Raw genomic sequence first — 19,335 nt, forward strand, 5'->3', positions numbered from 1 at the left:
TATGAAGCTCAGAGAGCTTGTATTGTTTGAAACCTGTCATGTTTGAAAAATCACCAATGGTAGTGTCATATTTTTTATTGATTTCACCACCACTATTAACAGAATGATTTTGTCCTCCAATTAACTACTGTATTTCAATTTCAATTCTATATCGCTTAAATTACCAATCCAAAGATATTTTCAGGACTACTGCTAGTTAACTTTCAAAATATGCTAAGATTATGGTCTCATCACGTAGGCCCAGGTTCACTAAACTCATGACAATAATCTATCGACAAATTCATTATCTAGTTGACAATTCAAGTCATATCCTGTGTCAGCTAGAAATTTCAATCTTTTTGTTTGGATGAAAATTTTAAATCATTATCAATGAGCTGTTAGTTCAGTAATATTAGAACCGACTCTATAATTAAAGGTTTCAAGTTTAAATATCTACCGTAACTCAAAAGACAAAAAAAAAAAAAATCTAAACTATGATACTTTTTCTTTTGTGGCTGATATTCGTTAAGAAAAGAGCTTTTGGTTCTTTGTAATTATCATATTTGATAGGTAATAGGACAATGGAACCAAACACTTCTATTTTTATAATTAATCATACCTAATATAATGGCATTAGGCAAGTTTATCAATAACTTAAGAAATAAATGTTCAGCGGGTAAATCAAACATATATGAATCATTAACCCCTAAACTTAGTAGCCTGGATTAGAGTAAAATTAGAACTTGTGAAGGCAGAATCTGTTCAGCATTGCGCAAGTTCTTCCAGTCCCTTTTTCCATGTTTGATTGTTGAGACTAAAGCCCCCATCAACCGGCAAATTGACACCATTCAGATACTTGGCCTCATCGCTTGCTAGAAAGAGGGCAGCCTGCGCAACATCTTCTGGTTCCAACATCGTCACTTTCAAGACAGCTGTTGTAGAAATCGCCTCCTCTCTTTAATGTTATGTACTGACATAGGAAACCCTTCACAATAAGGTTTTTTTTTTTTTTTTTGGGGGGGGGGGGGGGGGGGTGGGGTGGATTTGGTGTTTCACTTAACTGTTGTCTGGTTTAATGTTTATTAAGCTCAGAGAGCTTGTATTGTTTGAAACCTGTCATGTTTGAAAAATCACCAATGGTAGTGTCATATTTTTTATTGATTTCACCACCACTATTAACAGAATGATTTTGTCCTCCAATTAACTACTGTATTTCAATTTCAATTCTATATCACTTAAATTACCAATCCAAAGATATTTTCAGAACTACTGCTAGTTAACTTTCTAAATATGCTAAGATTATGGTCTCATCACGTAGGCCCAGGTTCACTAAACGCGTGACAATAATCTATCGACAAATTCATTATCTAGTTGACAATTCAAGTCATATCCTGTGTCAGCTGGAAATTTCAATCTTTTTGTTTGGATGAAAATTTTAAATCATTATCAATGAGCTGTTAGTTCAGTAATATTAGAACCGACTCTATAATTAAAGGTTTCAAGTTTAAATATCTACCGTAACTCAAAAGACAAAAAAAAAAAAAAAAACTTGAACTATGATACTTTTTCTTTTGTGGCTGATATTCGTTAAGAATAGAGCTTTTGGTTCTTTGTAATTATCATATTTGATAGGTAATAGGACAATGGAACCAAACACTTCTATTTTTATAATTAATCATACCTAATATAATGGCATTAGGCAAGTTTATCAATAACTTAAGAAATAAATGTTCAGAGGGTAAATCAAACATATATGAATCATTAACCCCTAAACTTAGTAGCCTGGATTAGAGTAAAATTAGAACTTGTGAAGGCAGAATCTGTTCAGCATTGCGCAAGTTCTTCCAGTCCCTTTTTCCATGTTGGATTGTTGAGACTAAAGCCCCCATCAACCGGTAAATTGACACCACTCAGATACTTGGCCTCATCGCTTGCTAGAAAGAGGGCAGCCTGCGCAACATCTTCTGGCTCCAACATCGTCCCTTTCAAGACAGCTGTTGTAGAAATCGCCTCCTCTGCCTTTGTCTTATCCGATAATCCGAACGGTTTCAGAATCATAGGAGTCGCAATTGCGTGAGGAGAAATGCAATTGACTCTAATTCCATACTCTCCTAACTCCACGCTCAAGCTCTTAGTCAATCCTGCAACAGCATGCTTTGATGCAGTATAGGCATGAGGGATACCGACGCAAACCAATGAAGCAATGCTACAAGTGAAGAGAATGCACCCTTTTTTGGCTGGAATCATCACTCTAGCAGCATGCTTCGCACCCAAGAATCCGCCAACCACATTGACATCAAGTACTTGCTTAAAGTTCTCCAAATCTGTAGCTATGGCTCTCAATTCAAACTCACCTGCAACGCCAGCATTATTAAAAATGATATCAAGTTTTCCATAATTGGAGACAGCAAAGTCCACGGCATTTTCGATATCAGTTTCGCTTGTCACATCACAGTGGATGTAACTGATGGGATCCGGGGTTCCAAGCTCTGTGCAGAGAGAGTGGCCTAATTCATCTTGGACATCAGCAATAAGAACCTTGGCTCCATGCTTGACAAACAGCTTAGCTGTGCTCTTTCCTATGCCACTAGCACCACCAGTTATCAATGCTACCTTACCCTCTAGCCTGCATCAAAGCAAAAGTTGAGGTTCATTAACGGATATCCAATCCATACATGTGGTCTTCACTACAAAATCACATTCAAACACTTGACTCAAAAAACTCGATATTTCCAGATTGAGATACAGAAAACATGAGCTTCTTACCTCTTAGCTACCAAAGAATCAGCATTATTACTCATCGTATGTAGCTCTCAACAAAGAATCCCTCTTCAATATTTTGTTGTGTTACTATTTTTTTACCTAAGTTGTGTGTATTTCACTTCTTTGTCATCTTCTCTTTATAGTGCAAAGAAAATATGGGCATAGCTCCAAAGTGGAAATTGAAAATTTATTACAGATGAATTAATTAAATTCTGCTTTCAAGCATTGGGACCGAAAGCAATAGGTATTTTTTGGACTATTAGCTGTCTTCCAACATTTCACGATCACGGATTCATGAGTCATCATTGAACCAATTAGCAAACTACTAACACTTGATTTTTTTTAAAAATTATTTATCTATTATTTATTTTTATTTTTACTTTTATCACTTTTAATTGAAAAAAAAAAAAAAACCAGCACATTTATTAATATTTTAGATATTATTCGGCGTGCAAGGGACGCGTGAAACATATGTAAATCTTCTGGATATGAAAAATAAAATATCTATATATTAATGGTTAATAAATAATTGTACTTTTTTGGATCAATTTTTTTTACAAAATAGAAATAGATCAATTTTAAAATGAAATGGCACATACATGCATGAAATTGCATGTCATTGTAATCTAAAGTATATTGGTTTTAAACCTCAATTGAAATGACAAAAATAGCCCATAATCAAATAAAAAGTCTAAAAGAGTTTTTTTTTTTTTTATCTTTAAGATTGAAGGACATCTTTATCGATCTACAAGTATAAAAAAATTAAAAAATCATAAAAAAAATTAAATTACGAAAAATCAATAATTACAAATATTATAAAAATTGCAAGAATATGGAAAAAAAAATACATAATCAACTGCAAAATGTTATAAAAAAATTCAAGGATGGTAAAATTACAAATTCAAACAAAAAAATTTTAAGAATTACTAAGTTTCCAAAACAGTTCTTGAATCAAACAGTCAAAAAAATACAATCAGCACAAACAAAAAAATAATCACAAAATAATTATAAAGAGATAAGATTTTTAAAAAAATTACAAATTGCTTCATTAAATTAAGAAAATTTTAATTTCTTAAATGAATGAAATATTAATAAAATAATAATAATAATAAATGTTAAGTATAACTTGAACAAAACAATAGAGAAAACTTAATACTTAACAAATATATAATAAATTGTTCAAAAAAAGAAAAAAAATGTGTAATAAAACCAATTAATAAGCCCCATCATGTGTAGATCAAAGCTTAAATTAAATGATTATATTACTACCTTAACCTAAAATCATTTAACAAAAAAAGTAAAAATTAAATCAAAGCTAAATCAACTAAATTAAATGCTTAAATTAATAGGGGAATATTATCACAAAAAGATCAATATTAAATCAAAGCAAAATCAACTAAATTAATTTTAACATTTGATCGATATTATGATTATTGATCTATATGTAGAGTATGTTTTACATTTAAAATTATTTATTTGTTCTTATTATTAAAAAAGTAAAAATTTCAATTCAAAATTTTAAAAATATTGACATATTATATCATTTTGTTCGTTTAGAAAAAATTAATTAACAAAAAACTATATACTAGCTTTCTTTAATATCCATGATTCAACAAGTTCATAAAATTAAATACTTCAAATTTCAAAAATACATTCAAAGTAAGAGAAAAAGATAAAGTGAAAAGTGAAAATAAAATCTGTTCTTATATAAGAGTACAATATTAATACATTTAGATTAGAGCAATCTCCAACTATTTTTTTATGGAATTTAAAGTCACTTTAAATTTGGAATTACTGATGATTTGAGGGTTAGTGGTGGAAATAATATTGGTTAGTGGGGTTAATTATAAAAACCAAAATGTTGGGTAAAGCTAAAAAAGTCATTTTCAGTTGATCATTCTTTCTGGTTGAAAATTATGAAAGTTTAGATTATGATTGAACACAAATCAGATCGGTCCTACAATCATGAAAATATGAGGAAAAGAGAGTATTCTTCACTGCCTCATTGATGGCGTGTCCATGGCTCATGGCTGGTTTTGACTCAGTTTTTTTCGTTTTCCTTTTCCCAATTTCTCTAATCTCTATCTCATGTTTAATTGTTTTGGTTTGCTCCCTTCCTATCTACACAATAAATAAAAACTGTCCCCTATCTTTTAATTTAAAACTATATTAGATTTGACATTTAAAATGATTTTAGGGTTAAAAATGCTTTTATAATAATTCACACATAATTGAATAAGGATCTATCTTGGTAATGACTTAAAATAACAGGATAAAAACTACTTTAAAAAATTCTTTATCCTAAAAAAAAATTGATAACACAAAAAATTAATATATTCTTATATTATAAAGTAAAGAAAATGTATATTAAGTTATCTTATATATTGAGATTAATTTTATAAAAAGATTATAAGTATGAATAAAAATCTCGATCAAGCGAGAGTTAAAATTTAATAATACATAAAAATAAGATAATAATTACTAAATAATTAGTTAATTGAACAAAAATACACTCTTAGAATGACATAATATCAGTCTGCATATATATATATATATATATATATATATTGTGAACGTTGTTTTGCACCTTTCAGTCCGAATTGGATTCGACCAACTTATTGAAACACCCCAAATTAAGAAAACAGGCTCTTAAGAACCGTGGATATTGAGGGATTGGTGGTGCTGTAGCCTCCATCGATGACCAGATTGAGTCCACTTACGTACTTAGACTCATCACTCGCTAAATACAGAGCAGCTTGAGCCACATCTTCTGGTTCCAACACCGTCCCCTTCAAGTTTGCCCCCATGGAAACCACCTCCTCCAATTTCTCCTTCGCTATCATGCCGAAAGGTCTTCTTAGCAGTGGAGTCGCCACTCCGTATGGCGAAATGCAATTCACTCTTATCCCATACTGCCCCAACTCAACACACAGATTCTTAGCCAACCCCACAAGGGCGTGCTTTGATGTCACATAGGCATGTGCGGCATCAGTGCCAGCTATGACCGAGAATACGCTTGCAGTGAAGAGAATGCATCCTTTCTTGGCTGGAATCATCACTTTGGCAGCGTGTTTGGCACCCAAGTACCCTCCAAACACATTGATATCAAGAACTTTCTTGAATCTCTCATCATCTGAAGAAACTATATTCTCGTCAGGACTGCTTATACCGGCGTTGTTGAACATGATATCAAGCTTTCCATACTTGGAGATAGCTAAATCAACTGCACTTCCGACATCTGAGTCCAACGTAACATCACAGTGAACATATGTGATGTTTTCTTCTCCAAGCTCTTGACAAATAGCTTGTCCGAGATCATCTTGGACGTCTGCAATAAGGACCTTTGCACCATGCTGGACAAAAAGCCTTGCTGTACTCTCACCTATGCCACTAGCACCTCCTGTTATCAACGCCACCTTACCTTCTAGCCTGTAACGGAAGAGATCAAGTAAACAGGGTTAATTGGAACCGTTTAAATAAGGCAATGATTTCTGGGTTTTTTCTGTACCTTCTTAGGTTCAAAGCCACTGAAGAACCGGTACTCATCTTTCCTCTAAAATCGATGAGAAATCACAGCTGCATATTTTATTTTCAAGGACGCTTCAGCCTGAGGGAATGCAGTATTCTAAAACAATGTCTATTCAAAATTTTGGTCAATTGCGTACACTTTCTTTTTAACGAATATTCTTGCAAAAGGTTTGAGAAACAGTCTAAGCTGTATCAAGAAATCTTTATTTAAAAATAAAACAAAGCATAGTTGGTGCCTTGCTTTTGACATTATGGGTGACAGAAGGGCTCAACTGGGTCCTTACCCATGTGGGAGAAGGCGATTGACAAGATAAGAATTAATAAAGAATGTGGTGTAATACCAAATCCTAAAACTTTATTCTAAAATGTAAATAATTTTTTTATTCCATGAAATTAAGGCTATAAACATTTATTACATCATAATTAAAATATTGACAGTATAAAATGTTCAATTTTATTTAAAATTTTTATTGGATAATTTAATTTGTAGAATATTTTTATTTATATTCACTGCAATGAATTAAATGACAAATATTTAAAAAATATATTATTTTAAAAATTCTATCAATTTAATATTATTCATCTAATTTTATGATTTAATGACTATAATTACAATAAAATCAAAATTCATAATCTTAATTTCATATAATAAAAAATGAAGGATTATTTAGGTATTAAGCCTAAAGAATATTAAATAGGAGTTTAGATTTGATGCATTATGTATACATGCTATATACTACTAGTGATAATGACAACTCATAAACAATAATTTTAAAATTTTAAAAGGTTAAAAAGAAAATAAACTTAATTTTAAAAATATATTTAAAATTATTATTATTTTTTTGATGAGATATCATAGTGTAGTTCATTATAGAATTGTAAACCGATACTTTAGTTAAATAAAAACAGTCCTTGGATATTTTGTTACAGATCATTTTCAAACTTCATTTCTGGAAGAGACAAAAAAAATTAAAATTCTACATAGTAGAACTTTGAGACAACCCCAAATGAAACAGAAACTAACACACAAAAATGAAGTCACCAAGAATAATGGAATCCAAAAACCATGGGTTCCAACCAAAACTATCAAATTTTGAAACACCAAATTAAGACATTAGGCTTTGGATAGTCATCGTCAAGGAGGGATTGGTTATGCTGCCTATAACCTTCATGAACCAGCAGATTCCAACACCTTTTCTTTCAAGTTTCCTGCTCTGGAAACCGAACTCTCCACCATCTCTTTTTCCATCATTCCCAGGCCCACTTATCCAAAAAAAACTCAGCCCCATTTAAGGTTATATTAAAGACCAAACAAAACGAGGGCCTGACTTGGTACTGGTTTTGATTCTGTACTAATAAAATCTGTAATCCTTCCCTGTTGTGTAATTGCCTTCTAAATTTCCCCTTTGAGTTGGTTTCTTCCCTATAGATAACAATAATCACAAATCAGAACAAGAAGAGAGAGCATATCCAAATGATTCCTTGGGAATTTAAGACAATCAGCGAAAACAATGAATGTGTGTTTGATGTCCCCTTTTTAGGGTTTAACATTTCTTCAAGGTTTTGATGTCCAAATTTTACAGAAAAATTTCAAAAGAATGACTTCTTCATATCAAAAGCAGATATCATCTTCGTCATTATCTTCGGCCGATATAATTGCTAGTAATGATGATATTATCATGGAGATTCTATTGCGTTTGCCAACAAAAACAGATATCAAGTTCAAATTAGTATCCAGAAGGTGGCTCTATCTTATCTCAGATCCCAATTTCATCGTTCGCCATTTTCGCGAGAATGCTAAAACTACTGTCTCCGGTTTTGTCCTAGCTTGTCTCCTGTTTTTCAAAATTCCACCAACATATATGTATGTTTCCTTAGACGAAAATGAAAGTCTACCCAAGGCTGAGCAATTCACATCTCTTTTGACCTTTGTGACACGGGATCTATCATGATCTCGCAGTCTTGCAATGGCTTACTTCTATGTTACAGCCAATGGTACGGGTCTCCCGCTCCTTGCAGTTATTACATTTTCAACCCTGCCAACAACAAATTCTCCATTTTCCCTGAACCCTTTGGGCAAAAAAGCTCTATAAATGTATATAGTTTAGCACATGACCCAAACATATCACCTTTCTGTCAGGTTGTTTGCGTTCAGTTCTTTAAACCAAGTTGTAATGTTCAGATATATTCATCTGAAACAAAAATTTGGAGGAATGCTGGAAATCATGATTATGGTTCTCCATAAAATTTCGACATGGAGTCTTTTCATTGGATGAATTGTTATGATAGAAATTCGTCTCGCTTTGACATTGAGCAGGAAACACTGCAAGCAATGCCACGGCTTCCACTTCCTGAGAATTGGAATTCTAATAATTTCAGGCATTTCATGGAATCTCAAGGCCATTTGTTCTTCATAGATTTTGACTGTCCTGAATACATCATATATGAAATGGAGAAAGACTATTCAAAATGGACGGTAAAGTATCATCTAGATATAAACTTGATTGTTATGAGTGCATTTCCAGACATGACCAAAAACAAAGAAATTTCTTCAAATTCAGTACTGCTAGAATTGGAGAATTTCATCTATCTGGTGTCAATTGTTGAAGTTAAAAATGAAGGGCCATCGTTGGTGCTATACGTACCTGGTAGGTTTATATCTTATAGACTCAAGGATAATACTCTCAAGACTCTTCATGATGTTATATTTCATGATTCAAAGCGTTTCCAGTGGTATCATAGTTTTAGTTACATAGAGTCACTTTCCTACGTTTGATTAGAGTATTAAATTTCTAATCTATAGTTCTTTTGGAAACTTGTTTTATGACTTATCAGTAGTTGAATATCAAGCTTAAGACTTGTTTGGGAGCAAGGCGGGAGCCCTTTCTTGCCACGTAGGAATGTTACCGTTTTTCTGGAGTGCCCCTTCCAAGGTGGAATGAGGCTAGAAAATTGTTATCCTAGAGGCTTGAAACTTTTTCTGGTCCGTTGCATTCTTTCTTTAATTGAGCATTTTCCTTTTTTTTTTTTTGGTTACATATGATCTTAATTTATGCTAGAGAAGACAATCTTCTCACACAAAATCCGTCCCTTCAATTTGAAATTTTGAACTAAGATTTCCAACTCCAAATTGAAGTTTAAAGTTCTAACTATCGGGTGCTATTGGGGATTTCTTTAGGTATTTTTAATATATATTTTGAAAATACTTTATTAATATTCCTTATTAGCTGAAATGGTGAAGTATAATTAAATGTTCAACTGCAGTTCATATGAATTTTTTTTTTTAACAAAAAATATTATAATCTGAAAATAAAAGAAGGGATTACATGGATTGAATCACAAATAATATTTCACGTCAATGTTTAGAAATACAAGTATAATAGAGAACAGAAAGACCGACAAATGATGGGCTAGCTTTGAAAGAACGAACTTACTTCCAAGGAAACGAGATATCTTCTGCCGTCATTTACCAACCGTTTGAAATGGATCCAGTCATAAAGATCCAATCGTTCAAAGACAACTTTTGATGCAGAAATTCAGTTTCAAGATCCAATGATCATAGCCTAATAACTTGTCAACATGGAAATCAAGAAAGTAAAAGCCTACATTTAATCGGAAACTATTTAATAGTTTAGTCAAATTTGGTAGGTCAAGAAATAAGTGTACAAGAAAGACATTGCTAAGTTTTCATGATTAGAGTTCCATGATTGAAAAATAAGTACACCTTACAAAATTTGCGCATGGTTCTTTTTCCAAATTTTTTTTTTTAAAATATTTGTTTTCGGAACTCTGAGAATCTGTAATAATATGGCACATTAATTTTTTAGTAAATTTTGTTTATTATGATAACGTTTTAAATTTGGTGTCTCATTTAGTTTAGGGCTAATTAATTTGTAATAGCTTCCATTTTTTGTTACATTGGTGGCAGTGTTCAAATGGAAGCAGAAGCACTTGAAAAAGATATCGTGAACCCTAAATTTATTGTCATTATATTTGATAATGTCTTTATTTATCTCTAACAATTATAATTATAGTAACAAATTTTAAGCCTTACCATAGTTTTTCTTTTAGTCATTAAAATTAATCTTTAATTATTATTATTATTATTATTATTTGAAAGTCAGCCGTGGAATGGTATGCAGGGAAGGTGATACTTGTCAACAAAAATTAGTATCCGATGACTTGAAGAAGTAAACTAAGCCCACTAAAGAGTTCTCTTACGTATATTTTTCTTGCCGAATTAAGCGTCCGACACCGTATTTTATTTTACTGAATTTCATTGACTTGTGAATTCTTTCACTACATTAATATTATGTTAGGTACAAAAGAAGATAAATGTAGTCACATTTAGATCAGGTTTACTCAGTACTAAGCAATCGCAACTCTTTTTCTCAAAAAAAAAAAAAAAAGTATGATTTTTTTTTTTTGTATTTGTATTTGGTATGAAAAATAAAAAATAAAAAAGTTTAAAAGTATAATTATAAATAAATTATTTAATTTAAATAGTAAAATTTATTTTCTTTCTATTTAGAAAAATTGAAAAAGATGCAAATCCATTTATTTTCTTTCTTGCTTCTCCTATCAAACAGAGAAGGTTCCCTCTCTTTTCTTTCGTTCTTTTCTCTTACTATACGTAATGTAAACTCTTTAATACTTTTTATCTTTTGTTCCCTAAATTCTTTGGATATATGCTTCTGAAAACTCTTTCCGTTTTCCTCTATCCTTTTATAACCGACTTTTTCTTTGTTTCTTTGTTTTTTTTCTTATGAAAATTGTTATTTTTTGTTCTACCAAACAGATTTGACCGCACATCAATAAGGAAAGGTTTTGAAATGGTAAAAAAATACTCCAATAGATTTGGACTTTGAATATGTGGTAGAATCGTTCGTTAACCTACACTTTAAAATGAATTAACCTTATCGTGTGAGTTATGACATATTTTATAGTTAATACTATTTCATAGAAGAGCTGCAATTTGAAAAATAAATTAAAAAATAAAGTGTTGCAAGTTTAGGAATATGAACCCTAAATTTATTAAAAATCACCTATTGAAAAAATCACTAACTAGGCTGAATCCTAGGTTCACCGTGTCCTATTTAATTTTTACCCTAGTAATCTTATACCAAGAGAACAGAATATTATTGTTGCAGATGAAGATGATATACGTTCCTGGAATGATACAAATTGAAATGGACTTATCTTTGTCACATATATCTGAAAGAATTTCAAATATTGCTGCCATCTTGACTTTTTGTTGTAGACACAGATTTTGTCTAGGTCTATATTTTTTATAATTAAAAAAATTAAATTAATTAAAAAAAATTAAATTTTAAATCAAATTAAAAAAAAAAAAGAAGATAAACAGAAAATCCAAATAAAAGAAGAAACAAATTAGAAAGAGCTAGTGTCAGCGGGTGCCGTGCATGGCACCGCTGGCCACCCACGCCCTGCCACTACTCCCCACGCCCTGCCACTACTTCAGCCATCATATCATCCCCTCGTCCAGTCCTTTCACTCCATCAGCACACACTACCACTGTTTCTAACTTTATAAAATATTCGATCTTCCTCCTTTCAAATCTAGTCGAAACTCTCAAATATCTCCTCACTAAAATACCAAAAAAAGACACACCCCTACCAATAACCTCTCAGATGAAAAAATCCAAGCAACCCCTAAAATATCCGAACAAAAAAATAAACAGATCTACGAAAATCAACACAAAAAAACCATAAAACAAAAACCACAGTCCTCGTCGAATCGACGAGGAATCCAACGCCAAGAAGATACCTGCAACAAAAAGAAAGGTTGTTAGTTTGAGTTTAAAAAAAAAAAAAAAAAACAGAAAACTTTGAACCCTGATCTACATCAATCGGGGTCATTTCTGGCGAAGAAGAGACTGGATCTGAAAAGATCACGTCGAAAGGAGCTTCCAAGAGGATTTCAAAATTTTCGATCATCGGCGACCACCATCGGCGGTGACCCAGGCGGAGGTCGATGCGACAATCCGACGACCGGATTCCGACGGGGCCAGAAAGAACCCAGAGCTCTAAAAAAAAAAATTTTGTGTGAAAATGGTGAAATGAGCTAAAAAAAAAACTAAATTTTATAGAAAACATTAAAAGCAAAACGACGTCGTTTTGAGCATAGGGCCAAAACGACGTCGTTTTCGGTCAAGAAGGATCTGCGCGTTGACTTGGATCCGACCCGAGATTCGAGCACCCGACCCGTTAACCCGTTCTTTTTCACAGCTGCTGACCGATCCAATTGAGCAGAATCGAACCGCTTTCTAAACCGATCCAAATCGTTCCTCAACCGGCTCAACTGAACTGCGCGTCGAACCGACCCCTTTTCGATCCAACCGAACTGCTGTTGACTTGTCCGATTCAAGTAAAAAAAATTTTTTTAATTTTTTAATTTTTTATATATTATTATTTTTGTTATTTTAAGTATTTTTTTATATATTTATGCATGATAAGTTTTAAATTTGTTAGGATAAGTTTTTTAATTGTTTAATAATAATAAAAATAAAAGTAAGTAAGATAATAATTAAAAATATATATTAAAAATGCTTAAGATAATAATAATAAAAAAAAAATAATTATTATTATTTTTCCTGCCTAGATGTTGGAGGAAATAAAAATATATATATTTTCTTAAAAATAATTCCGCCTTGGGGAATTATTATTAAATTTTCATAAAAAGAAATATATAAGAAATTTTTAATTAGTTTTCAAAAATTATAAAAATTTGAACTTGCTCCGAAAGTCCTCCTAGATAATGGAGATTTTTAGAAATGTTCGCGTTTTAATTAAACCCCAAACCCTAGACTTAAACTCTAAACCTTTACCCTAAATCTATTTCAAAATCTTAAGGATACGTGTGAAAATCTCACATGAAATTATTTGTTCCCGAATGCTGTCTAAATGATAGAGTTTTTAGGAAATTCCATTTCATTAAGTTTTTCACACGAGTTCTTAATTCACATTAATAATAAGATTAATAAATAAAAAGTATAATAATAAATTGAAATCTTAAATATAAACAGTCGCACATAAACTTTACCTAGATGTTTGAGAGTTGAGGTAGTCTCATTATATTTAAGAACCCAACTTTTAAATTGCATTTCATTTTACATGACATTCATTAGCATATATACACTAGCGTGTTATTATTAATAATTGTCAGCATTATTCTCTTTTTAATTTACTGTTTGATGATAAAATATTTTATAATAAAAAAAGAATAATACATTTAAAAAAAATTTGTGATATTATAAAATAAATTAAAAATAACATTCTGAAGGAAATAATTATTGGTACTCTACTTAGATGTTAGAGAGCCACTAACAATTATCTTCTATAAAGATTGTTATTTCATTTTAAGGATTATCATGTTAAAGCTTAAGCGAAAAAAGTTATTATAAATTATGCCTAGATGTTGAAAAATTCTAAAATAATTCTTTAACTTCAAGATTTTCTTGATATCCCTAAATAAAGAGCTTTAGCATAATTTTATTTTTTCAAATGAAGGGAATTGCTATTAAATTTCAAGTCAAAATCATTTTTATCCAACACCGAAAATAGCGCATAATTAAATGGTACCAATTTATGAGGGTTGTGGGAGTGCTAATCCTTCTTCACACGTAATCGATTCTCGAGTCTAACCTGATTTTTCGCATACCGAAATTTATCTTTTTTATAAACTTTAAACTCGTTTTTATTGTTTTATTAAAAAATAAATTTTTGGGTGATCAATCACATCCTAAAAAAGATTGGTGGTGACTCTCCATTTACTTTGATTTTAAAATTTTTTTACGTCTGACAGTCTCAAAATCGTTACGACAGTTGTAAATTGGCATTCAAGATTTTTTTTTTTTTTACAACTTGTAACACGGTATCAAAAGACGAAACTTCTGTAAATCTCGATCGATCTTTCTATTTTTTTAAATCAAATCTAGCTATGCATATATTATTTCTGAAATTCGGAGGATTGATTGGTAAGAATTTGCTAAAATGACTTGCCATATGTTTTAAACTTAATTTTTAACAAACATGACATGATTTCTAATTGCTAGGCCTTTAACTAATTTTTCAGACATTGTAGTAACAATCATTATTATTGTACCATGATTCACGCAGTGTCCAAAAGAATTAAGGACATTGTTTAGTTTTGGTCCACGGGAATTTAAAAAATAAAGTTTTTCCATTGATCTTCACTTAGTTTCTCTATAAATGCTTGCACACAACTGAAAGAAAACACCTAAACAGCCAAGCCTCAAATTTCTTCATCTAATTCCCTGATAAATTCAAAAACTTTCACGTACGTGAAATGAGCATCGCAATGTCTCAGAAAAGGTAACAAAGAACTCGCACCCTAATTTCTGCTATTGTATGCTTGAATTCTGTAGCACCTGTTAGATTATTTTTTTTTTTAGTTTTTTCCTTTGTCGGAACTTAAGCCCTCTCTTGATTTTATTCCAATTTCCATAGATAATCATATTCTTTAAATATATATATTGCTGGGTTTTGGTACCACAGCAAATATATATATAGTTTTCCTCTTTTGAATTGATTTATATGTAAATTATCAAATATACTCCATATGGAGAACAATTTTTTTATGTATTTGAAATATCTAGCAATTAGCTAGTAAAAAATAAAGAAAAAGAAATAGCATTGCCTGGTTTTCTTCCATGCACTTTATAATTCTTAATACACATATAATCTTCAAATTTCAGGCTTGAAGACAAGGTGGCAATTGTAACGGGTGGTGCTAGTGGGATTGGAGCTAGTGCTGTGCATATTTTCCATGAAAATGGTGCCAAGGTGGTCATTGCTGATATCCAAGACCGCCTGGGCCAAGCCATAGCTGATAAGCTTGGGGAAAATGTTTGCTTCATCCATTGCGACGTATCAAATGAAGATGATATCTCCAATCTTGTTGACACCACCGTCTCTATTTATGGAAAGCTCGATATTATGTACAATAATGCAGGCATCATGGACAGACCAGTCGGAGGGATTGTAGATGCTAAAAAATCAGATCTGGAAAGGATGTTTGGAGTTAACTTGGTTGGTGCTTTCCTTGGAGCCAAACACGCAGCAAGGGTGATGATACCCCACCATAAAGGTTGTATACTGTTCACTGCCAGTGCTTGCACTTCAATTGCAGGGCTTTCATCTCATTCCTATGCCGCTACAAAGTATGCAATTCTGGGGTTAGCTAAGAACTTGACGGCTGAATTGGGGAAATACGGTATAAGAGTAAACTGTATCTCGCCTTACGCCGTGGTAACTAGCGTGCCAGGCATTACTGAAGAGCAGAGATCGAAAGTAGAACAAAAACTAAGCAATATGGGCAATCTCAAAGGTGAAATTCTCAAGCCAGAATGTGTCGCCATGGCTGCACTATACCTGGCTAGTGATGAAGCATATTATGTGAGTGGACTCAATCTTCTGGTTGATGGAGGGTTCAGTGTTGTGAATCCTACCATGATCAAGTTTGCTAACCTTGTTTAGTAACTAAGAAATCAAGCCATTGGCCTTTGAAAATTCTCTTTTCTTTTTAAATTTTTTCTGATGCGAAACGTGAGACTTTTTTGCAGCTATATGTATAAATAAACACATCCATTGTGATGTCAGTTGAGTGATATATATCACTGATTTACAATAATTAATCATTTTTTTTGTTGCATACATGAAATTGGATTATACGGTGTAAGTTTTGTTTGGATGGAGAAAGGAACTCAAGTTTTTAGATGCAAAATATTCCAAACTTATGTTGCACTACAAAGAATTTAATGAAATTTCATTTGAAAGGGTAAGCTTGACTTCTAGCTAACTAAACATTCGCCCACATGCCCATTTTTCAGACAAATTTGCATCAATTTTTTATCCAACTCCTCAAATTTGAAAAACCATATGTAAACACTCTGTACCAAATCATTAGAAATCAAAATCCCCGAGTACTTTCTAAAACATTTGCTTGTACATGTAATCTACGCAAGACATTATTTTAATACGTAGATACATATGCAGTAATTTTCTGATACTGTCATCAGTACTCAGATATATCAAATTAATATCAGCTCTGAAATTGAGAGATTTTGTTTTGTAATGTAGGCTTAACACATGTACAATACAATATATATTTAATTTCTAAATTGAGGTGATCAATCTCTATTTTTTATCCTCTAGTCAAGATCTGGCACTGAAAGCTTCTCCCTCTTTGTACGAGTTATGGAAATGTGTGGGAGTGCTGCTTTACCTTAATTATGTCGGGTTATTTTCATCATATTTTTATGAATTTAGATGTCCCTGCCCCCTTTGTACTTATTTCCGCAATAAATAAAATTATATTGGCTTTCAAAAAAAATTTTGAGTACAAAAGTAATCATCTATATATATATTTTACTACGGAGACTAAGGCTTAAAGGTGAGTTAAGAATTTAAATTTGTAACTGTTGGTGCTTATATCTTAATCTTATTGGAATCCATTTTTTTAATTAGGTGAGTGATCAATTATCTTAGTTATTTCTGTACAATAAAAACATAAAATTTTATTTTAAAAAAATTGGAATAGTTCAAGAGTTTTTTTAGTATTTTAGCCTTCCAAATTCATCTGAATGTACTTATTTGACATTTAAAAAAGCTTAATGATATCTTTAACTGCTAAAATTGAGTATAATACTGTTTATTTATAAAAAGTTGCTTTTGTAAAATCCAGTAAAAAATCCAAATATGAATTTAGAGTCTTAATAGAAATAAAAAATTTATATTCAATGTAGTGTCAATATATAATGCTCTATACTGTTAGTTAAGTGGATAACAGCATCTCATTAAAATTTAATTTTAAATATTTTTTAGGATTAAATGTATTTATTTAATCTTTAAAATATTAAAATTTTAAAATTAATTTTTTATAAGGTATCATTGTATGATTAATTGACAATATATAATATTTATACACAGATAATATATCAAATAAAAATAAAAAATAAAAAAATTTGTGTTCAATACACTATCAGTATATAATGCTATATATTATATTAAACTAAACAATGATAATTTGTATAAAAATTAATTTTAAATATATTTTTAAATTTTTAAAATTAATTTTTATGAGTATCGTGTGTAAAGGTTTGTTATATTACAAAATAGGGGTTCAAAGAATGTTCTTATATTTAGTTTTGGTTGCGCCAAACTTTTCCAATGTTCTCCAACATTTTTCTTTTGGTTTCAGTGTATCTTTGTTGTTCTATAAAATTTCTATTGCAATTAGCTAGGTTTATAAAGCCGCTTAATCGATCTAGTGTTGAGCCGATGAAATCTATCCATTCATCCCTTAAATAATCATCAATAATTTAATTAATTCTGCATATAGTACTAATAATAGAACCAATCACATCATATATATTATAAGGAAAAGCCGAAAAGGGACGCCATCGAGGCACGTTACCATCTTCCATCAGCTATCACGTTTTGTGATTAAGCTTGATCCATTCTTCTGATCTTGCAATATATTAAGATTGTTAATTATATAAGTTCGATTTTCATTTTTCCCAATTTGAAGAAACATATCTTTATCAACATACAAATGATTTTCTTTTTCATATTCTCATGTGTAAGGAATTGATTATGATTATAGTTTCTTCTGATGAATGTAATTTGTTGATATCCAAAAGATGATGGGCTGGAGTGGTTGTGAAGCATATATAGCATTTCTAAATTACTTTAACTATTTAATATTATATTCCTTTCTTTCCACAAAATTATGAGTGTCATTATACAGCGTTATCTATCAATCATTAGTGAGGAAAACCCCAACCCAGAAACCAATTGCCTTTGGTTTCTTCCTCATCTCTGATTGATTTCAGATTTCTTTAGAGAAAAAATTAGTAATGTTTCTTCTTTGATTCCACCCCTTAAAAGGTAATAAAATACTCCAACTAATTCTATAAGATAATTTCGCATGCAAAATATATCTATATATATAAGATAATTATATATGTTCATTTGTTAAGCAAAAACGAAAATGAGAACTCGGCTTGAATTATTAGTCGTTGAATAATATCACAATACGAAAATTATTTAATTTTACAATATAAATTCTTCATACTAAATACAAGAATTTCTCACCAAAAGTTATTCAAATGCTTGGCTGATTCTCTCATTTTCCGTTTTTTTCTTCTCATGAGAGACTTTTCTCTCTATTCATTTTTTTTTTTTGGCCGAATGGCTTTTTTTTATTAACAAAAAATGGGCGAAATTTTGGTTTTGGAAACTGCCAGTTTGTGTTTATTCTTTTCTTTTTTTTTCATGAGGTTACCACCCATTATGGGTGGTTGTGCCTCTTTGTATAATGGGCGGTTACTAACAAGTTCTAATTATACTACTTAGCAAATTGCTCCGAAGCTAATTGATTATTATAGCAAATGGTTTCATAGTGGGAATTTTTTGTTAATATATGTCAAAATAAGTTTCTTCTTTTTTTTTTTCTTGAGGAGGGATAGATTAAGAAAATATATATCCTGTTCTGAGTCTGACTGTACATTTAAAATTGAGGGATTATTGCAGTCAACAGGGCTCTTACACCATTGTTGCCTTATTTTGCAATGCTTTGTTAATGGCATTTAAAATTTTAAATTAAGAATTGAAATGTTTTTTTTTTTTTTGAGTAGTAAGACTTGGGATGTTAATTATTATTATTATATATATGTATATGTGCATAAATTTTTACTAATTTATTTTTTTAATTGAAAAACAAGTATCACCTTACTAAAAAAAAAAAATTTATAGCACCGACAAATACAAGTGATCATATGGAAATACCAACCTTGCTGAAATTGTTGGGTTTAGAATATAGAAAGTTGGATCTTTGTTTAGGGAAGTAAATTAGACTTGTTAGCTACCATTAACAACATTACGTAGACGCAATAGAATATGAAGGTATTAATCAAATATTACGTGAAGGTATAAGCTTGAAATTTAGTTTCTTGTATCCAACATTCCAACTTGATTTACCTGATCGGTCTGTCTGCCATATACAAGCGTAATTATTTTATGA

At 31.0% G+C, this 19,335-nt stretch overlaps 5 protein-coding genes across 5 annotated transcripts; 3 read left to right on the plus strand and 2 right to left on the minus strand.

Annotated features, from left to right (window-relative positions):
• Window positions 1–1,612: 1,612 nt before the first annotated feature.
• On the minus strand, window positions 1,613–2,921 carry LOC111310958 (short chain aldehyde dehydrogenase 1-like). The gene is made up of 2 exons (XM_022910334.2): window positions 2,746–2,921; window positions 1,613–2,605 (listed from the first exon to the last, which is right to left on the minus strand). The coding sequence occupies exons 1-2, from the start codon at window positions 2,778–2,780 to the stop codon at window positions 1,804–1,806; spliced, it is 837 nt and encodes a 278-aa protein (XP_022766069.2). The 5' UTR covers window positions 2,781–2,921; the 3' UTR covers window positions 1,613–1,803.
• A 2,237-nt stretch (window positions 2,922–5,158) lies between these two features.
• Window positions 5,159–6,483, minus strand: LOC111310960 (short chain aldehyde dehydrogenase 1-like). Its single transcript, XM_022910335.2, has 2 exons — window positions 6,251–6,483; window positions 5,159–6,171 (listed from the first exon to the last, which is right to left on the minus strand). The coding sequence occupies exons 1-2, from the start codon at window positions 6,286–6,288 to the stop codon at window positions 5,376–5,378; spliced, it is 834 nt and encodes a 277-aa protein (XP_022766070.2). The 5' UTR covers window positions 6,289–6,483; the 3' UTR covers window positions 5,159–5,375.
• Window positions 6,484–7,868: 1,385 nt separating this feature from the next.
• On the plus strand, window positions 7,869–8,363 carry LOC149520275 (uncharacterized). The gene is made up of 2 exons (XM_089740544.1): window positions 7,869–8,134; window positions 8,231–8,363. The coding sequence occupies exons 1-2, from the start codon at window positions 7,869–7,871 to the stop codon at window positions 8,361–8,363; spliced, it is 399 nt and encodes a 132-aa protein (XP_089596670.1).
• Window positions 8,364–8,524: 161 nt separating this feature from the next.
• Window positions 8,525–9,046, plus strand: LOC111310581 (F-box protein At5g07610-like). The gene has a single exon (XM_022910060.2). It carries the CDS (start codon window positions 8,525–8,527, stop codon window positions 9,044–9,046), a length of 522 nt encoding a protein of 173 aa, XP_022765795.2.
• A 5,458-nt stretch (window positions 9,047–14,504) lies between these two features.
• LOC111310961 ((21S)-21-acetoxyl-apo-melianone synthase SDR-like) lies at window positions 14,505–16,016 on the plus strand. The gene is made up of 2 exons (XM_022910336.2): window positions 14,505–14,624; window positions 15,008–16,016. The coding sequence occupies exons 1-2, from the start codon at window positions 14,599–14,601 to the stop codon at window positions 15,786–15,788; spliced, it is 807 nt and encodes a 268-aa protein (XP_022766071.1). The 5' UTR covers window positions 14,505–14,598; the 3' UTR covers window positions 15,789–16,016.
• The last annotated feature ends 3,319 nt before the right edge of the window (window positions 16,017–19,335 follow it).

This window comes from Durio zibethinus, chromosome 1 (genome assembly GCF_047325235.1).
Source record: "Durio zibethinus cultivar Kanyao isolate XHJ-2024 chromosome 1, ASM4732523v1, whole genome shotgun sequence".
NCBI lineage: Eukaryota > Viridiplantae > Streptophyta > Magnoliopsida > Malvales > Malvaceae > Durio > Durio zibethinus.